This window comes from Spermophilus citellus, assembly GCF_964194105.1.
Source record: "Spermophilus citellus genome assembly, chromosome: 5".
NCBI lineage: Eukaryota > Metazoa > Chordata > Mammalia > Rodentia > Sciuridae > Spermophilus > Spermophilus citellus.
This window is the reverse complement of record NC_138186.1, coordinates 151,767,585-151,787,075: the sequence shown is the minus strand read 5'-3', so window position 1 is coordinate 151,787,075 and position 19,491 is coordinate 151,767,585. Positions and strand designations below refer to the sequence as shown.

The 19,491-nt window shown below is 40.6% G+C and overlaps 1 protein-coding gene across 12 annotated transcripts in view; it reads right to left on the bottom strand.

Annotated features, from left to right (window-relative positions):
* AIG1 (androgen induced 1) overlaps positions 1–19,491 on the bottom strand; it is a gene marked incomplete at its 3' end in the record, with an annotated part of 233,542 nt that overhangs the window by 35,926 nt on the left and 178,125 nt on the right. For 6 of the 12 annotated variants that reach the window (XM_081294568.1, XM_081294570.1, XM_081294571.1 and 3 more), the window contains one exon: positions 7,519–7,634. The exons of 5 other annotated variants lie outside the window; for them this stretch is intronic. In XM_081294568.1, coding sequence (XP_081150694.1) covers positions 7,519–7,634 — 116 coding nt within the window. Of the gene's footprint in view, positions 1–7,518; positions 7,635–17,424; positions 17,476–19,491 lie in introns of those variants that run through there. One more of the 12 variants, XM_081294566.1, reaches the window with a different exon arrangement.

Below are 19,491 nucleotides of genomic sequence, written 5' to 3'. Positions count from 1 at the left end.
TGGAAGTCTGGTTTTCTCTGTGGCATAAAAGCCCATCCATTGAGAGGAGTGGAAGAATGAGGTGGAGGAAGATGAAAGTGGACAGAGATGTCCACATGAAAAAACTGCCAAGTAGCATCAAAGACACAAGCAGCATCAACCTGTTAATCTGAGAAGACTGAGGGAAAGAAGGAATGGTGTGGTTATGGGTGGGAAGCTGGGAGTGTGGGAAGGCCCATAACCATATAGAAAATGACTCTTGGGTGGGGAAAGTTAATAGCACATGGGGATTTCCCCGTCTCCAGGTATTCCCAGAATGTCTGAGAACTGACTCTTGCAGGTAGGAGAAGATGAATTCCAAATGATAAATCCTGGGAATTGAGATGGATTAGAGATACAGGCCCTTTCTGTGTGGAAGCAGATCTAAGAAACTGATTGGACACGCACCCCAGCCAATTCTCGGAGTGGCCCAGCACAAGCCACGTCTCAGTGGCTAAGCCCTCAAGAGTAAAGATAGACTTCTTGTTAAAAGAATGAGAAAGCAACATATTCTCAACAAAGTGCTTCTGAAAACAAGCAGATTGGAACAATGGGAAAGCAATGACATTCTCAATTCTCAGGGGGAAATCAGAGCTCCAGAAATAACTTAATATATGAACCATAAGAAAATTTCAGAAAACTCTTTAGCATTCTTAATAGGGTACAAAGATAGAAATCCCATGAAAAGGACCAAAACCCATAAGAAGAGCAGAGGATAAAATGAAAATTAAATAAGGTTGGTGGGGAAGAGAGAGAGAAAGAAAATGGGTGTCTCTCATGGAGACTCTGTAGACATTTGGGTTTATTTTTATTGTGGCCTAGAAGGAAGGAAAGATCCTTTCATTTCCTGAGCATCCCTACATGCCTGTGACACAGGTGTTCTTTTGTGTTTTATAGGTGGTAAAAATGAGGCTAGGGAAGGCTAAGCAACATGCTCAAAGGCCGAGGAAGAGGGAAACTGAACAAGGAGCCTCTGAATTCAATGATCTGGACTTCTGCTCCCAGAATAAGCCCCACAGGTTCATGAAGGAAGACACATGCAGAAAGTGCTAAATCTAGGCTTTCCAAAGACCGAGCATTCTCAAGAGTACAAACAGAACTATAGTAATGGCCATTGTACTGACTGTCAATTATGGGGTGGGCATTGTATACCCATTTTTCCTGATTCTCACAGTAATCCTGCCTGTTAAGTATCCTATTTCTTATTTCCTCAAGTGGAGAAACTGTGGCCCACAGAGATTGAATGATTTGCTCAAGTATATTAGTTTGCTATTATTGCTATAACTTATCGCCACAAACTTCATGACTTAAAACAACATAAACTTAAAATTCTATAGTTTAGATGTCTAACTTCAGAGGAAAATTCTCTTCTCTGCCCTTCTCAGCTTCTAGAGATGGCCTGTGTTCCTTGCTCATGGCGGCCTCCTTCCTCTACCTTCAGAGACAGGACTGGAGGTCTGGGTCCTTCCCAACTTACATCTTTGAGACTGTTCTTTCAGATCGTGTCTGGCTCTGACCTCAGCTATGAAAGGTTCTTCCCCTCTAAGACTCCTGTGTCCTCTGGGCCAACACAGGATAATCTCCTCCATCCTTAACCTGATCACACCTCAAGGTCCTTTTTCCAGGGACCATTCACATTTTCTGATGATCAGGGTATAGGGTAGGGTAGGCATTTGGGGGTAGGGTAGGCATTATTTTGTCTTCCATATCAAGGTTAAATATTGTTAAAGGGGCTGTGTCTGGAGTTTATTGGCTGGGTCACGAAGTCCTGTTGACTGTACCTTCAGCCATTCCCATTTCTACCATCAGAGGCCAAGCCACTTTGTCTCTCAGCAGGATTACTTCCATAGCCTCCCATTTCTTCCCCTGTCCGTCCCATCCCTGTTATGGTTTAGATATTAGGTGTCCCCCAAAAGCTCATGTCTGGGATAATGCAAGAGCATTCAGAAGTGAAATGATTGGGTTATGAGAGCTTTAACCCAATCAGTGAATTAATCCCCTACTGGGGATTAACTGAGTGGTAACTGAAGGCAGGGTGTGGCAGGAGGAGGTGGGCATTGGGGGCATGCTCTTGGGGTCTATATCTTGTATCTGGTGAGTGGAGTCTCTCTCCCTCTCTCTCTCTCTCTGCTTCCTGATCATCATGTAAGCTGCTTCTCTCCACCACACTCTTCTGCCATGATGTTCTGCTTCATCTTGAGCCCCGAGGAATGAAGCCAGCTGTATATGGACTGAGGCCTTTGAAATGGTGAACCTCCTAATAAACTTTTCCTCCTCTAAAATTGTTCTTATTGGGTCTTTTAGTCAGAGCAGTGAAAGAGCTGACTAAAACAATCCCTTGCCCCAATCCACTCTTAACAAAGTAGCCCAAGGGACCCTTTAAAAACCTCTTGGGTCATGTAAATGCTCTGTTCCAGCTTTCCAATGACTCTAGATTTCACTCTGAATTAAGCACAAAGTCCTTACAATGACCCACAAGGCCCTCGGCGGCCCTCCCCAACCCCAGGAGTCTCTGTGCACTCTCCCTTCTCACTCTGATCCAACATCTGGCCCTCTGCTTTCCTCAAACACAGGAGGCTCGTAGGTGGGGACTTTGCTTCTTCATTCTTCCACCACTCCAGAGCCTTGAGGGGAGGGCATGGCCTGGTTCTGAGATGCCTCTCCGCTGCCCGGAGGTCTGAGAGGAGAAATGAGAGGAGGATAAATACCTTCAGACTCCACTGCCTTTTTTTCTGTAAGTGGCTGCCTCTGTTTCTCTGGCTAATCCCAACATCTTGCTGATCAGTGTACTGAAGCTGCAGTCTAAATGCCCACTTTTTCTTGAGACTCAGGTGTGAGATTTGTAGGAGTCTCTGAAGGGCTTCTCCACTGCAGAGTTTCCTGATGCGGGGAATATGGCTGGCTCCCTCGACACATATAACACGGCTCAGCTTCTGCCCATGGGAGCACAGCACAGAGTTGTGGATAACTGAGTTGCTGGATAACTCTTGCCCAGGGGGCTGGACTTCTTGAGGGCCTATCAAGACAGCTCAATGGGAAACCTTCCTCTGTGTCAAGTCATACCCATAAGAAACTCATTCATCTTGGAAACATACAACCATGAGATCGGGGGCGGCTCTACAGCAGTCCCTCTCTCCACATGCCACTCTCCTTGCACAGGTATGAGGCATAAGAGAAATGAAAAGTCTGCTTCTTGAGTGGATTCCTGCCTCAGCCCCGGTATTTACCAGAGATTCTCTTGGAGCCTCTCACACTTGGCTTTGGTGAGCATGGGGAGCACTTCCTTTACCTGTTACATTTTTCCATCCCCTAATGGCTCCCTCAGACCCCAAATTCAAGTCTGCAAAGACCCTCTTTCGCTTTCTCAGTCAAGCTGGAGCTGGAGGCTGGGGGAGACGGCCATGATGAAGAGTGTGGGTAGCTCTGGGGATGGGCAAGGGAACAGAGTCCTTTGGTTGTCTCTTACAACCCCAAGAAAGGCATCTCTATTCAGAATGTGAAGTACTTAGAAGTTACTCGTTCATCCCAGGCCCAGAAAAATCAGGAAAACCTTGAAGCACTAGTACAGACATAAAAGCCAACAGGTGGGCAGTTGTGGTGGAGTGAAAGGTTCAAGCTGAACAGAGAAAAGTGTCATCCTCTGATCAAAGAACAATTACCCGTGGGCCAGATATGTTTAACTGGTGAAGAAGCATCCAATTAAAAGGGAGGACTTAAATGTGGTCTAAAATTTCGTTTTCTTAGTCGAAATTTTACTCGTTCATGAATAAAATTCTTTTAAAAAATCTGAGTGCACTGTTTTTTTTTTTTTTTTTTAATTCTTTTTGTGTTTAAAGGTAATATGTGTAAATAGAAATAATGATGTTTCCAGTGGAAACTTGAGAAAATGCAGAAGTTTCAATAAGAAAAAAAATTATCCACAATCGCATGACCCAAAGATAATCAAGCTTAGTGGCAAATAAAATCATGAGACAATTTAGGATTGCATCACAAAGTAAAGGTCTTTTTTCATTCTGCTTTTGCTCCATTTCCTGTGTTGGAAAATTATGAACACATTTGAGATAATGGTGTTTGGAATATGGTATTTATATGAAACCATTAGGGCCCTAAGACAATAAAAAATGATATTTTCAAGTCCCATAGAAAAAGTGAAGAGTGAGTGAGTGAAATAAGTAAAGGGAGAAAAAACTTATGGCATCCTAACTAATATTCTCAAACCTTTGAAAAGAAAACATTAGGTGCTAGTATTACCATTTGTTGGGGAGTTTCTCAGAACTGATAGTAGCAAATATAGGAACTTTTTACTATGAGCTAGGCATTGTTCTCTAGGTTGTACATTCAGTCATTGACTTCTTACAACTGTTCTGTGAGGGATAAACTATCTTTCTCCCTATTTTACATCTGGATGAGCCTAGAAAGGTGAAGTGGAGGGGCCAGAATTCCAACCCAGGAAATAGGCTTAACTCCTAGACTTTGCTGTTTCTGGTTTGTTTCTTTAAAATACAACAAAACCAAAACTCCATATAATACTTTAATCCATAGAGTTACTCTTCCTACAGGAAGAGGCAGGCAAGGGTATAGCTAATAATATGGATTCTGAGCCACACGTCTATAGTTCTGGCAAAGCCCAGTGTCTTGTCCTGATTGAGTGAAACAAGTTTTCTGAGTTTTAGCTCCTTTTTTTGTGAAATGGGAAAGATATGCCCATCCCATAGGTCTCCTGGGGGAACAATACTGTGATATTTGAAAAGCACTTGGCATGGTGTCCACTTCAGAAGAATGGTACCTACTACAAACCTTGATAATCACTGTCATACGAATAATCAAGGGGCCCTCTGTGTTGTATGCAGCATGAGACAATAAGGATCCTTTCATTTATTAGGAGAAACCTTACCAATAGGGTGCAGAGAAATGATGATGGGAAATGATGATGGAGGACAAGGATTCAGGAAAAGAGTTGGGAGCTCTCCATAAAGTGAACAGAAGGTTGTTTATGTCTGAAACATTTGGGTAGATGGAGAAAGCAGCCTGGTGGGCAGGCAGACATGGTCACGAGAGGACCTGGGATGGACTTGGGTGTTAAGCTTGGGAGGACTGGGACAAGGTTGGGAAATGGAGCCACTGAGTGTGGGAGCTCAGGGTGCATCACTGAGGGAAAGTCCAGGCATCTCTCCTGGGATTTCTCAACTCTCCTTCTCCAAACCTAAGAAAAGAATACCTTTCAATGGGGAGGAAACTGAAAGCCAGTTAGTATCTGAGGAAAGAAGTGGATGTGCTGGCCCGCAGCCCCAAGGTACACAGTCAGCTCAACCCTACTCAGTACTATAAAGGAGATCTACTTATTTTATAATTAGCACATGATAAGAAGACTGCTTTATTTTTTCTTCATCTTGGCATGAGGTTCCAGAATGTCCAGTTCCAACACTGGAATGCTATCCAAAGATTTCATATCCAGAAACTTCCGCTGTTGTGTTACTGGTATGTGAGTTCTGAGATAGTCTAAAAGGGAGCAAAAGCCAGTGCCTTTTTGATAACAATTAAATCTCTGGGTTTATACAATGTGACATGACATGAGAGGCATTGTTCAGCTCTTGGCATGGCTATGAGTGCCTGGGGCAGAACACCAAAGGAAAATGCCTACTTTGAAAGCTTTCTCAGAACAAATCTGAGGGAATTCTCTGGTTAATGCAAACACATGGACCAAACAAGTACTGGTTTGCTTGGGAGTACATGGAGCTGGCAAGCCTCACTTGGCACAAGAGCATGAGTCATGCTTCACTGTAATGAGGGATCTTGGGGGTCTATAATGAAGACTGTGTGGTATTTCCCCCATGCCTCTTTGAAACATGGGTTGATTGTATACACAGTTTTGAAGAAAGGCCATCAAAAAGAACACAGTTCCTAAAACCTCTGGGGCTTTACAAGAAAACTGAATAGGATAAAAATGAACCCTCAGACATATACCATGGTTTCCAGAGAGCAAAACCTGCCTGTCCCATAGGTGGAGGTGTGGGTATGAGAGGTTGACTTTTAAGCTAATGTTAAAGGCAGTTTCAGGTATGTTTAGCTTTTGTAGCATCCTTGTAGTGACTGTAGCTTCCCTACTCGATTCTTCTGAAAGGGAACAGTCATTGAATATCAAGTTTATATGTAAAAAGCAGGGAAGTTCATTTCCAAGACATAACGTTAATCACATTTCATCTGTGATCTTTTGGACTTTTTCTATCAGACCAAGTCAATACTTAAGGTATTGCATGCAGAAAAACAAAACAAACAAACAAACAACAACAATAACAGGAAACCACCTCTGGAAAGTAATTAGGACTCTTTCCCAGTGCTTGCAAATGGCTCCTTACTAGTTGATGGAGTGTCAGTTGGGATGAACTTCTCTGCATGTTTATTTTGGGGTCCACTATCTGGATGCCCCTTGGATCCAGCCATATAGTGTGACTTTCTGGCAGCAATTTCTCCTTCTGATCAGATCTGGGGCATTATGTGATTGTTTATGCATAGTATGTGAAGTCCTGGACTGGCTGTACTTTATTTTATATTTCTAGGCTGGATGAAGCAAATACTCCATGGAGACTGGGCCTCCCAAAGAGCTCTGGGCTCTTGGCGGGATGAAGTACAGTTGTGGGGTGTTTGGAAGAACATTATCCAGTCCTTCAGGCTTAGAGGAGGGGATGGTGACCCAGAACTCAGGACAAAAGTGTCTCAAGAGACAGAAATGCTGGTGGGAGGGACAGCTCAGTCAAGAGGAGTATGTGTGTGTTAATATATCAAAGCAGATGTGGAATTATAAAGAGAAATTAGTACTCCTCTATGGTAAGATAAATAAATTTTGAAGTATTAAAACATGATAAAAACTTAAATTAATGTGAAGTAAACTTGCCAGTCAAAAACTCTTATCAGATAAATTTGTCACCTTACTCTTGGGACTTCACTGTGTCCAATAGACCACATGGAGATTTCTTGTGGCTGATGTACCCCAACATTCAACCTTCAAACAATTAAACACACTCTATATGTAATAGCTAATTCTGGAACAAGTTTTAAACACATTCAGAAAATTTTCGCTCGCTTCCTATTAAAGTTGCTGTTCTAAGAGGTCATTTCTTTTGTCCTTATTTCATGTTTGTTGCAATTTCTCCACCCCACCCCCAACAAAAGCGACAACAAAAAAATCCCAAGCTAAAAAGCCCTTAAGCTATAAAATTGGTGTCCAAGAAAAACATTTAGTTTGAAAAAGAGTTGAAAAATGTAGCCTTGGAAGAACCACTGCTTACATGAGATTGTTCAACAAATTCCTGCTGTGTGAGGTTTGGCATATACTTTCTAAAAATATAAGCATCTGGGGAAACGAGACAAAGCCCAGGTCTTGGACCAAATGAGGCACACAGTGTGAATCTGTTAGTGATTATATCCATAATGCAATATGTGCCCAAATTTAGCTGTGCAAAATCTCATACAATATGAAGGCCCAGCAGGCACGGTCCTTACCATAATATATAGCCCACAGAGAAGGTGCATATGGCTGTGAGTCCACTGCTCCTACTGGGATACTGATGGTGCGATGTCCTCATCTCGATTAATATAAAGGGCAAAACCGTCGTGTGCTGGAAAAGAACAGAGACTAGGTGACACAGATTCTTATCATTGCCTTTCTACAGTTGTATTTTTTCTCCAGTAGGAAAATGACAGTGTAAATTCCCAAGAAGGGGCCAGAGTAGAAAGTATATAACACGCCAGAGAGGGAGAAAGACACGACAACATGTCCTGCAACAACTGCTCCGTTTTTCTTCTGTATCTTAACTTTTGAAATTTTGTTTTATTTGATTTCCATGATAGGAAATTTTGTTGCCATAGAAAGAGGTAGAGCAAAAAGAACTGGAACAAAAATAACCATAGCTAACATTTAGGGGGGATGGGTTGTTGTTTCTTTCTTCCTTGGTCATATTATTTATATATCTTTAAGATCATACTGTGCATGCAATTTAGTTTTAGATTTTTATCTCACTATTGTAGCATGAGAATTTTTGTTACTCCATTTTAGAAATTCTTCTAGACCACCAGCCCTGACCATAACTGCTTAAAACTCTATTATGTGGATGTACTAAAATTTATTTAACCAATTCCTGTCCTTGGGCATCAGACAGTAAAGGGTTTTCAATTTTTCATTTATTAGAAATGTCATTATCAACTTTTTAAAATAGAACTCTTTGAAGGTCTGAATGTTAAAGTATTTCCTTGGAGTTAAAGTATCTGAAGATTTTAAAGCTACTGACACCTACTGCCAAATTATGTGTGTATCAGCATCAGATTAGGAAACAACATCAAATTTGCTTCCCAAAAGGCTTTGCCAGTATATACCAGCAGTACATGGATTTAAATATGATGTTTGAAGGCAGAATCCCAAGAAGTTAAGTGGAACATTCCCTCGGTCTTTCTGATCCAGTGGTTACTCTATATACTAAGTACAAGGGACCAGAATGGAGATGAAATGTATCTACCCAAAGGGTAAGAAGGAAATTCAAGTTCTTAAGTCCTTCTGAGATCCAAAATATTCTTTGGTACTGAAATATGGTAGCTAGACATAAGATTCCAAGAGCTTCTTAGATAAAAGTGTGTCAGGATATATCCTTACCTGTCAACTCTAGAGTTTCTTAAAAGTGCAAAGATGGCAGAAATGACTGAAAATGGATCTGTTGGCAGGGTTGAATTTTATTTAGTAACTCCTGAACAGCCATGGAAGAATCTTTGTCCTGCTCACGCTGTGTTGTTTGCATATGCAAAGAAAAGTAGACAATTTAATGTCCTGATTTTCAAACTCATATTATAACAAGTATTTCAGCAAAAATGAAGCCAGGTGGCAGGTAGGTGTTGGCAGGTCAAAGACATGCTGGGGATATCAAGGTAAGCATCTCTGGAGCAACTTATTGTTAGTGTCCATAGACAAAATAGAAAAAAAAAGTGATTTTGAAAGAAATATTAAAATGGTGGATTTTTTATTTTTTAGCCTCAACAGTCTCCTCTAGATAACTGTTCTAAGTGCCATTTCATTAGTAATTAGAGTGGCATTCCAAGGATGTCAGGAGAGTGATCCCACAGTTGGGTAGCTTTATGTTTCTTCATCTTTTATCTTCTTTACTATTATTATTGTTTTGAAACAGTATAATTAGCTCTGTAGGGAAGCATGCAAAATGCACATATGTGCTAATACAGAAAAGATAAATGCATTTTAAAGAACCATTCTCTTGTAATTTTATTGTAATCGAGTTACCTCAGATGACACTGGTCTGGAATTTTACCAACAGTTTGAGATAGCAACAATACTTTCACTGTGTAAAATTAAAAATACGGCTAGCAATAAGGTCATTTCTTATCAAACCTTACATAGAAAAAAATTCTTCGAACCTTTACATTGAAGATAATGTTGACTCTGATAACCCATGTGGTTATAAATGAGAATGATATTAGTTTGAGCTCATTCATATTAAGGTATTTCTTAGTTCTGCCTCTGCAATCCAAAATGAGTAGAAATGAACCCATTTTTCTACAAATTTATATTAGTTCAAACGATCAACCTAAATATCCTTAGTTACCCAGTGACTATTATTTTATCTAGTCTACTTGCTGACAATCAGCACAGGGTTAGGGTGTACTTTACTGATGGCAGGCAGAAAAATCTACTTTAAAAAAGGAAGATCTTTGTAGATCACTTTACCCTTGAAACACTAAAAAGGAACAACTTGTTCCACCAGTGACATAACCACTAAGGAGGAAAGTTTTTCTAGACCATTCTTATCATTCAGAATTTTCATGTACTAAAGAATGTTTATCTTCTCCTCTGAACATTTATAATGCAAATCATATTTACTTGTAAATAGCATCTACTAGCAAAAGTCAACATAATACCAAAGATTTATTGCAAGTGTTGCCCTAGTTTAAAGTTTTATGAACTAAAAAGATGATAAAACTTTATAGATGGTCATTTTGAATTTTAAGTAACTTTTAGCAGCTAAGCTATAACTCCAAATCTGTGGTAGCAAGAGGGATAGTTATTTTAGAACTTTAGGTACAAGAAATATAGTTTGAATCCATTTCTAGGCAACACTGCTTCAAAGACTTAAGGACCAGGATAGAAAGGGTCTGTTCCCTTTTAAGACCACCAGCTGCACAAGAATGGAAATCTTATGTTTTTTTCACTGTGGCATTTGCAGTACTTAGAAAAGACCTTGTTGGCGCTTAGAAGGAACTTGAGGAATATTTGTTGAGATAACTTAATGTTCTGAACATTCTCCTAAGTGATTATTATTAACTTCATTCTGTAGATGAGAAAAAAAAAAGCTCATAGAGGTTAATTATTTTGCCTAAGATCATTCAGCTACTAGATCCAGAGGGAGGATTCAAAACAGATCTGTTTTGAATCTGCCTCCAAATCCCATGTTTTTTTTTTTTTTTTGCCTTAGCATTGTATTTTTCAAATATAACAGAGTTGAATAATCTTAGAATCATAAGCCTGTGCATGATTGAAGATCACGTATATTGTTTCCCACAGATGAGAATTATTTTTTGGTTGGCCCCCCAAGGAACAAAAAGTTCTTCACTCTAATAAAATGAATTTTACTCACCCTTACTTCCTGTGATTATCTGAATAATCATAAATGACAAAGTGGGCTACTATAAAGTCAGAACCCTCTAGTGGTTTGATGACAGCTACAGAGGACTGGAGACATAATCAAGAAGCACCTGTTTCCTCTCACCCCAATACTATTTAAAACCTGAGTATTCTCAGGTATGTGTAGGCTCACTTTGGATTAACAGAGGAAATAAACAGTGGGGTAAACAGTGGGGGCTCCTGTTGCTGTGGTTTTTGGTGTGGCTTGTTCCCAAGGGATCCTGTGTTGGGAGGCTTGATCCTGGGAGTACAGGTGGACCTTTAAGAGGTGGAGCCTAGTGACAGGCCCTTAGGTCATGGGAGGTACACCTGGAAGGGCTGTAAGACCCCAGACTGTCTTTCTCCCTAAAACTTCTTGTTTTTCAATAGGAGGATGGTATTCCTGTACCATATGAAAATAATTTCTTCCTTGGAGGCAAAGCCTGGGTTTGAATATGAGGTGTGACCAGCCTAGTTGGGTAACAGAGCTGGCAACCTGGGGTCCACTTTTCTGCATCAGCAGGACACAGGCAGCCTCTGAGAGTGTGCTCATGGTAAAGGGTGCATCAGATCACCAAGCAAGCTTGCTTTTTCTTTCACAGTTGTCAGGACATCTAGATTTTCTGATATCCCTAAGACAACTAATGATCAAAAATATAAGGACAGCTGTGTAGGTATGCATGGCACCTGCGTATGTGTGCATGTGTGTCAGTGTGTACCTGCAGTCTTATGGGCACCCAGGTTTCAGGCATGCTGGAGACATGACAGGGCCTCCCAGAGAAGATGGGGTAAGAAAGAGTCCCCATGAGGTTCACCACAAACGGAAATAATATGAAAAGCCTCCTTAGGATGCAAAAAGTCATACACTCCAGGTTGTAACTTGGATGCTTGGTTTTTTTTTCATCCTATTAAAAATAGGAAATCTGTATTTGTACATAAAGTAAGAAGGAATTTCCCAGTTTTTAAAATAAGGCCCATTATATTAGCAAAGTAATATTTAAAGTGATAGAAGGGGTGACATCAGAAAACAGTGATATCACAAAACACTGGCTGATTCCAATCTTGGGCAAAGTTCTGGGATCCCTCAAAAGTCCAGTGCTTTGTGAGTACAGGAAAACACTACAGGTGGGGGCCTGTGCAAAATTAGGGTGGATCTTCCCTTGGGGCCAAAAATTTAGAATCTGTTGGTGAGGCATCTTCCTCTTACAGAGAGACAGAGATGACATCCAGGCATCTTGGAAATAAAAACGATAAAGGCTCAGCTGCGAACCTAAAGTTTTACCTCTGAAAATATGAACAAATGTTTTATCCTGAAGCTGTTGTTATTAATTCTACTATCAATTCAAATCAGCCACTTCTTCCCTAGTAGAGATGTTTCAGTGTTTAGAGTGACGGAGAGCTGCCAATCTCAAACACTATAGTGTCCTTTTCTGCAGAAGTCTCCAGAATGGAACCTCCTCATGGGACTCCCTCTCCTAAAAGCTGAGGTGTTAGTTTTTGTTTGGTCATGCCTGTAAACATGATGTAGACTCTCTCTAGAAAGTTCCAGAACATTTTTGATTATGCCTTTTTGGTGCGGTTTTGGGTGTCTGTTCCTGACAGCTCTCAAGTGGGATTGAATTGCTTTTTACACATGAGCAGCTTCATGTTCAAAATGAGGTTAGAAAAACTGTGACCCAGGGTCAAAAGCTCAGGTTCAGATGGAACCAACATGCATTGCGAGAGAGTCTGTGTGTCTCAGGTACTTCCCAATCTGTTTTTGGCCTAAGTACTAAATTTGGGATTCATTCAGCTCTAACTTTAGCCCCAACAACTATTAGGATATGGTTTTATAATTAGGCCAAATAAATCAAATAATGTCACACATTATAAACAAAGACACACATATCTTTGCAATTAAGAGCAAACTATGCATCACAGAAACAATTACACTAGGACAGGGACATGGTTCACTGGACTATTATTTTGCATTTAAAAAGCATTTTTAATATGACTGGAGGGCAGTAAATACCTCTTGCAAAATCTTCCTAATGATGGCGGCCATGAGGTGCCAAGGGGACTGGCATTTTTGGGAGGTGAGTGTGGTGTAATATTCCTTCCAAATAAGGAATTCTTTTTGAGAATGGGATGCCAGAAATGGCCCATGTTGTACCATAAAATGTAACAGTGATTTTTGAGGGACCTATTTTGTTTACTTCTCCCATGACATTTGACAATTAGCATTCGTCCTTCTTATAGGCTATCTCTCTAATTACTGCCTTCTTCAGAAAACCAGACAACATGATGGGCTATAGCCAGATGGCTGACATGCAAGGGCCTGAGGGATCTGCTCTGCTTGGGTGGGTCAGGAAAAGACTGCACATAACAGGAGACATTTGAGCTGGGTTTTTACCTGTGACTGGGGATTACAAAGCAGAAAGGAAGGAATTCATCTACCAGGACAAGAAGAAGTCAAAGTGAGTGATGGTCCACCACGGAGACATGGCCCATGAAAGAGTGTGAGGATGAAGACTGGCTAGGTGAGGTGACCAGAAGGCAAATCACCAAGGGTTCTGGTGTGCGCTTTGCCAAAATGCTCCTGCCATATTGTTAAGGTGTACAAGGTAAGAGAAACACATTTGTATATAAATAGTGGGAAGGTCAGGTGGGGTGGAGGACGAGCAGGGAGAGGCGGATCTACCTGCCATGGGCTCCCTTGTCTGATCTTCTGTCCTGCAGGTCTTTCAGCAATGACAGGGCTCCATGTGCCCCACAACTTTGTTCAGGCCTCCTCTCCAGTATTTTACCTTATATACCTTTCTCAGCCTGATTACCTACAATTTTTCCCTCTTTTCTCCTTTTTTATCCTTTAATAAGCACCACAATACTGAAAACAATGTATGGGGAAAAGTACAAAAAACTAGTCTGTATCTTTGGGAATATTTGACAGGCACACACAGGAGGGAATGTGACTCTTCATCCGTCTGTGTTTGCAATGCTTCCTCCATTCGTTATTGATGCACATAAATGTAGAATAAATAAGAAGAGCTACCATTTACTTAGCTACTGTGCTAAGTTCATGCTAGACATTTCAACTATTATCATATTTAATTCTCATGACAATCTTTATGCAGTAGTTATTTGTACCTTTATTGTATGTACAAGGAAATAGCAAAACAAGGGTTTGACTGGCAAAGGTAGTATAGAACTCCTAATTGGTTCAGTCAGCATTTGACATCAAGTCTCCGTGACTTCAGAAACTGTGCTCCAACTGAGACACATTGCTTCCCAAGCTCCTTTTACATTCATTCAATAAATATTTTACTAACTGGACTTGTACTATGATGTCACTCACTATCCCAGTTATCTTAAAATCTATTCCAGAACAAAGATTCTTGCCCCTCATGAACTACTCTTCTTGGAAATGTATTTCAATTAGCCTAATACAAATTTGAAGTCTTTCACCTTTGAAAAGAGCCAATTCACTAGGGTTGCATGTATGAGATCCTATAGTAAAGGCGGCTCACTCAATATATGCAAATATGATTGAAGTTATTCTGTGTGATCTCTTTTCTGCATGCTAGCAACTGTAGCACTTTATATGGATTAAAACTCATTCAATTTTAACAATAATCATTTGAGGTATATTTTGTTGTTATTTTTATCATTATCATCATCATCATCATCATCATCATCAATTCCATTATAGAGAAAAATGAAGCAAAGAATAATTAAGAAAATTGCTCAGGTTTATCTGATGGGAAGGTGGTGGATTGGGGCTCAGACCTGGGCAGTACAGCTTCTGAGGCCACCCTTTGAGCCTTGATGCCACGTTGCCTATGGAACACGGGGAGAACATGAGCCTATCAGGGCAACTCTCTCATGGTGGAGCTTGAAAGAAGGAGCCAGGAACCTTTTCTCATCCCCCTGCCATTCAGGTTGGAAAGATTCCAGGGGCAAAGGTCTGAATGGCTTCTATATTCAGTATGAAGCCAATCTTCATGCTCATGTTGCAGGGCAAATCCCCCGGGCATTGAGAACCTCACGTAAGGAGAAAGAAAGGAGTGAGAGTAACAGCAAGTCACTGTCACAGAGAAGCACCCTCTGGGATTTGTACGACCTTTCTTTTTTTTTTTTTTTTTTGATGGCCTATTACTCAAAAGTATTTTGCAAGCATTTTGGGCCATGGAGTGAGAAGAAGAAGGAGGGGAGGAACCTCAATGCCAGATAAAGTAGAGGTGGAAGGCAAGGGAAAAGGGACACTGAACTGGATGTTCCTGCAGTCAGTAACATTTGAAAGCCTTGGAGTATTTTCTTAAACATCAGGAGAAAATGGCAAGTTTGGGGAGAAATTATAGAAAATGAAACTTATTGTTAAGAGACTTCTGGAATTAAAAAAAAATAAGAAACTAGGATTTTAATGCTAATCGCCTGCTTCTCAGAAATTATTTTCTCTGTAAAATTCACTCATTCAGATACATCAGCACCCTCTAATGTCAAGGGACAGCTCTCAAAACACAATCCTGATCATCTGGTTCCCTTCTTTAAAGCATTCCAACTACCTTCAATCCGTTTCTTGGCATTGCGTTCAAAGGCCTTTGCTATGAGACTCAACCTATTTTTCCAGATTAGTCTTATATCACTCTGCACTGGTAACTGTTCTTGTTTTGCTAAGAAACCTCAAGTCTTCATGCTTATGTTCCTGTTCTACTCTTGGAGTGAGATCCCTTGACACTGGGGTTTTCTCTTTGGTATATACTTAGAATCATTTCTTCCCATCAGAGAGCACCGCTCACCTGTCTCTGCATCTTTACAGTTAGGCAGGGCCACTGAGGGGTCTAGTTCTGACCAATGGGCCTAATGTTAACAGAACAGATGTGAACACTTGTAGACCAGGGTACTTGAAGACTACTCTCAGTTCGCTTTCTTCTCTGCCATACTGACCTGGAGCCATGTGTTGTCATGGAGCCACAGATGGAAATGGTCTGGATTCCTGAGTCACCACCTGGAGGGGAGCTACCCAGAGAATCAACTGGATTACATCAGACTATGTGAATGAGAAATAAATGTTGTGGGGCAAATCCAGGGAGAGTTCAGGGTTAATCTGTTACCTCAAGATAACCTGGCAAATGAGATTCCATGATGTCAACCCTGTCCCTGAAAAAAAATATTCCTTATTTTTACTTGTGTTCTCACTACATACCTATGTGATGGCACTGAAAGGTTTTCTATCTATCTGTATCTATACAAAAGGTGGAGTAAGACACCTCATAATGCTGGCTCTAGTTAGCCTGACGAAAGGTGACCCTAATGCATTGAGGCACTGCAGGGAGAAGAAACAAACCAAATTGACCATAATATGCTTGGCTTTTGTTGAAGGAACATATTAGTCTGAATTTCCCTTAAGCGAATCTTATTTTCCATTAGCTTTTATTAGGGAAAAAAATGCCCCTGTAATTGAAGTGGAATTAAAAAATTAGTTCCTGAATGCAATGTATAAGTAAATTTCAAAATATATTTATCTTTAAGAGACAAAAATTATAACTGTCCATTACAGAAGGGAAGGGAGCTATTATGACCCAAATCATATTCATATGGGAATAAATAGCCAAATTAAAGCTGCATATTCACAAAATGTGTAGAGGCATTAATTTTTTGAAGTGAAAATAGTAACACACTTGTATAAACTTTTATAATGTCACCACCAGAGTTCTCTATCACAGTGTAGTGCAAACTTGAAGGTTCTAAAATGTTTCTTCACTGAGTCTTCAAATACAATGATTTCAAATGGTTTTAATTTACTCTTGTTTATGATAAAATAAATGTTATTTTGATTGATTGGCAAATGTCTACTAGCAGCAATAAGAGCAATTAGGTTTGACATGGAGACATTATAAAATCTACAACCCAAACCTTTAAAGCCTGATTTGAAATGTCAAATTTGACTTATGAGAACCAGTTATAATCCTGCTTCATGCAAAAAGCATTAGGTTAATCTGGAGCAAAGTGCTGTTGCCAAGCGTGCACTGGCATAATTAATCAGGGTTATTTCAGAAACGAATCGTCTCCAAGAAGTTATTGATTTGCTGTCATGACAAGTTTTTCTTATGGGCTATGATGGTACTCTGGATCTGGGATGCACTGGCATGTATTTTTCAGTGACTAAGCCTTGATCTGTCCTCCTGGATTCTTGTCTTCCATGCTCTGACATCTGCAAACACTCACATTTGACAGCCTCATGCCTGAGTGTGGTGGCTTCCAAATTGATTAGGATTAGTTCAGAGGGGTTTTGGACTAGTCTGAGTATAATCGAAAGCAGAGAGCCATGAATCTCAAGAGAATGACATGCACCCTGCAAATGACAACATATTAATAGAGAAATGTGCGTGTGCATACAGTCGCATGTGCATACACAAATACACCCCAATGTATACAAACACCCATGCAAGTACATGCATCTATGCAAACACACACCCATACAAAAATATACAATCATACCCAGCCACGCACATCCATGCAATCATATACTCATAAAAAGAAATTCACAAGCACATGAAAACACACACACACTCATATACACACACACAAATACACATCCATGCAAACAGACTGTCAGGTACACACCCATGCATACATACACAAGCAGACATACATACACAATGTATACATATGCAAATATACCCTAAGTACATATCCATTCTTATGTATACACACAACACACATGTGAACACATGAAGCACATACTGATGCACATTCACAAATTAACATACTTAAGGAATTGAGAAGATTTCAGTTTTAATCTCCATGGTCATCTCAATAACCTATTAAACAAAATTTAAGCTCTTAGAGAAGCACTTTTTTAAACATATAAATCAGCTACAACTTAATTTTTTTTCGTAGTAATTCTAGGACATAAGAGGCTCAGAAAAGTTCTTAAAGAACAAAGTAGTCAGATGTTCTCCCAAAGATTAGAGGAGAAAGTCAAAACAGAAGACACAACTCAGCTCACAAGTCAAAACTTTTTCTCCCTAGTCTTTGAAAAGAGTAAGTGACAGATTTTCAACAAAAAGCAATGTCAATGGTTACAGAAGTGTGGATGAGCAGACAGCAGGTAACGGATTGAAAAAGACCCATAGGGAAAGGAAAACATCTCTGTTACCCCGGTACATCCAATTCCTATGCCTTTCCCAATCTGTTGAAGATGTATTTCCCTATACCTTCCATGCCTTGATTAAGCTGCCCTAATGACTGTGTGGTCAGTGTTGAGCCCAAATGAATGGGGACTTTAATAGGCACAAGAGCTCTGATCACTGGGTTGATATAGGGAGAGGATGGGCCCATGATGTCATTCACCACTAGCTGGTTATGTAACTTGGAACCAGCTGGAGCTCTTCTGGACCTCAGGCCCCTCATCTTTAAGAGCCTGCAGCACTGGACAGTGTAAGTCCTATACAGGTCTGGAAAATTTGTGCCCACATCCTTGATGATACACTTCTGTAGAGTCTATATCTGCCTTTCTTTTCTCTTTCCCTCACTGTGTCAACTTTCAGTTTAAGTATGACATATATACAGAAAGTGCACAAATAATCACTATCCAGAAGATCAATAAATATTCACAAAGTGAACTCACTTCCATAATCATGGATCATGGACCAAGATACAGCCTTACAAGTCCCCCAGAATATCCCCTCAGACCCTTTCTTGTCACTATTAATCTCCTCCAACCAAGTTAAACATGATTCTGTCTTTGACTTCAAAATCAGTTTTGTCTGCTCTTAAGATTCACAGAAGTGGAGTCACACAGTATGTATTCTTTTGTGTCTTGCTGCTTTTGCTCAGCATTGTCTGAGACTCACCCAGGTTGCAGTGTGGATCTGCAGGTTTTCATTGCAGAGTAGCATGCCTTTGTTGGAACATGACACAATGTACTCACTCATTCATTCTACTGTCAATAGCACTGACATTCTTTCTAAACTGGTGTATTCAGAATGCTGTAACCTCTGTTCCTGTGCTTTATTCTTTGGGTGAACAAGTTTGCAATTTTCTAGGGCACATGCTGGGAAGAGGAATTGCTACGTCATAGGACATGATCCCATGTATTTGGAGATCCCAGGTATGTCGAAGTTTTCCAAATGATCATACCAATTTACCCTCCCTCTAGCAGTGTGAGTTTCACTTACTCTGCACCTTTTCATTTCAGTGATTGTTACACCTGTCCTTTAAATTATGGCATTTCTAACTTACATCACCTTTTTACATACTACTCTATGTCAGGTTCCCTGGGAAGCAGAATCTGAGATGGAAATCAGCACACAGAAGTTTCTTAGGGAGGGTTATTAGGATCAACACCTTTGGGAGGGGAAAAGGAAGTGTGATCAGCCCAGGAAGTGGGCCCATGAGGCAGCTGACCCTATCAGCAGCTGAGAAGTGTGATGGCCCTTCAAGTAACCCCAGATTGGGATAAGTGGGTCAGGTCTTCATACCCCAGGGTGGACCAGTTATGGGACATGGGCTACCACAGGAGAGGGAGGCCTGCTCTTCAGCAAGGCAGCTCTTTCCAAATGACAGCTGGTCCTGGAGGAGGCTGAAGGCAGAGAGCAGAAACCCGCATGCAGCACTCTCAGCTCCTGGGTAGTACGTCCTTTGGTGCTCAAATAAGGGACATCACAGCACCCATCAAACATGTTACCACCAAACCAGGTGATGCAGTCAGTCTGAACCTCTCCTTGTAAAATCCAAACTCCAGCAAATGGACTCTGACCATTCCCACTTGCACTGCAGAGACATGAACTTGCCATGTGGCAGTGCACTTAGGAGGGGTGGCTGGAGGGAGACAG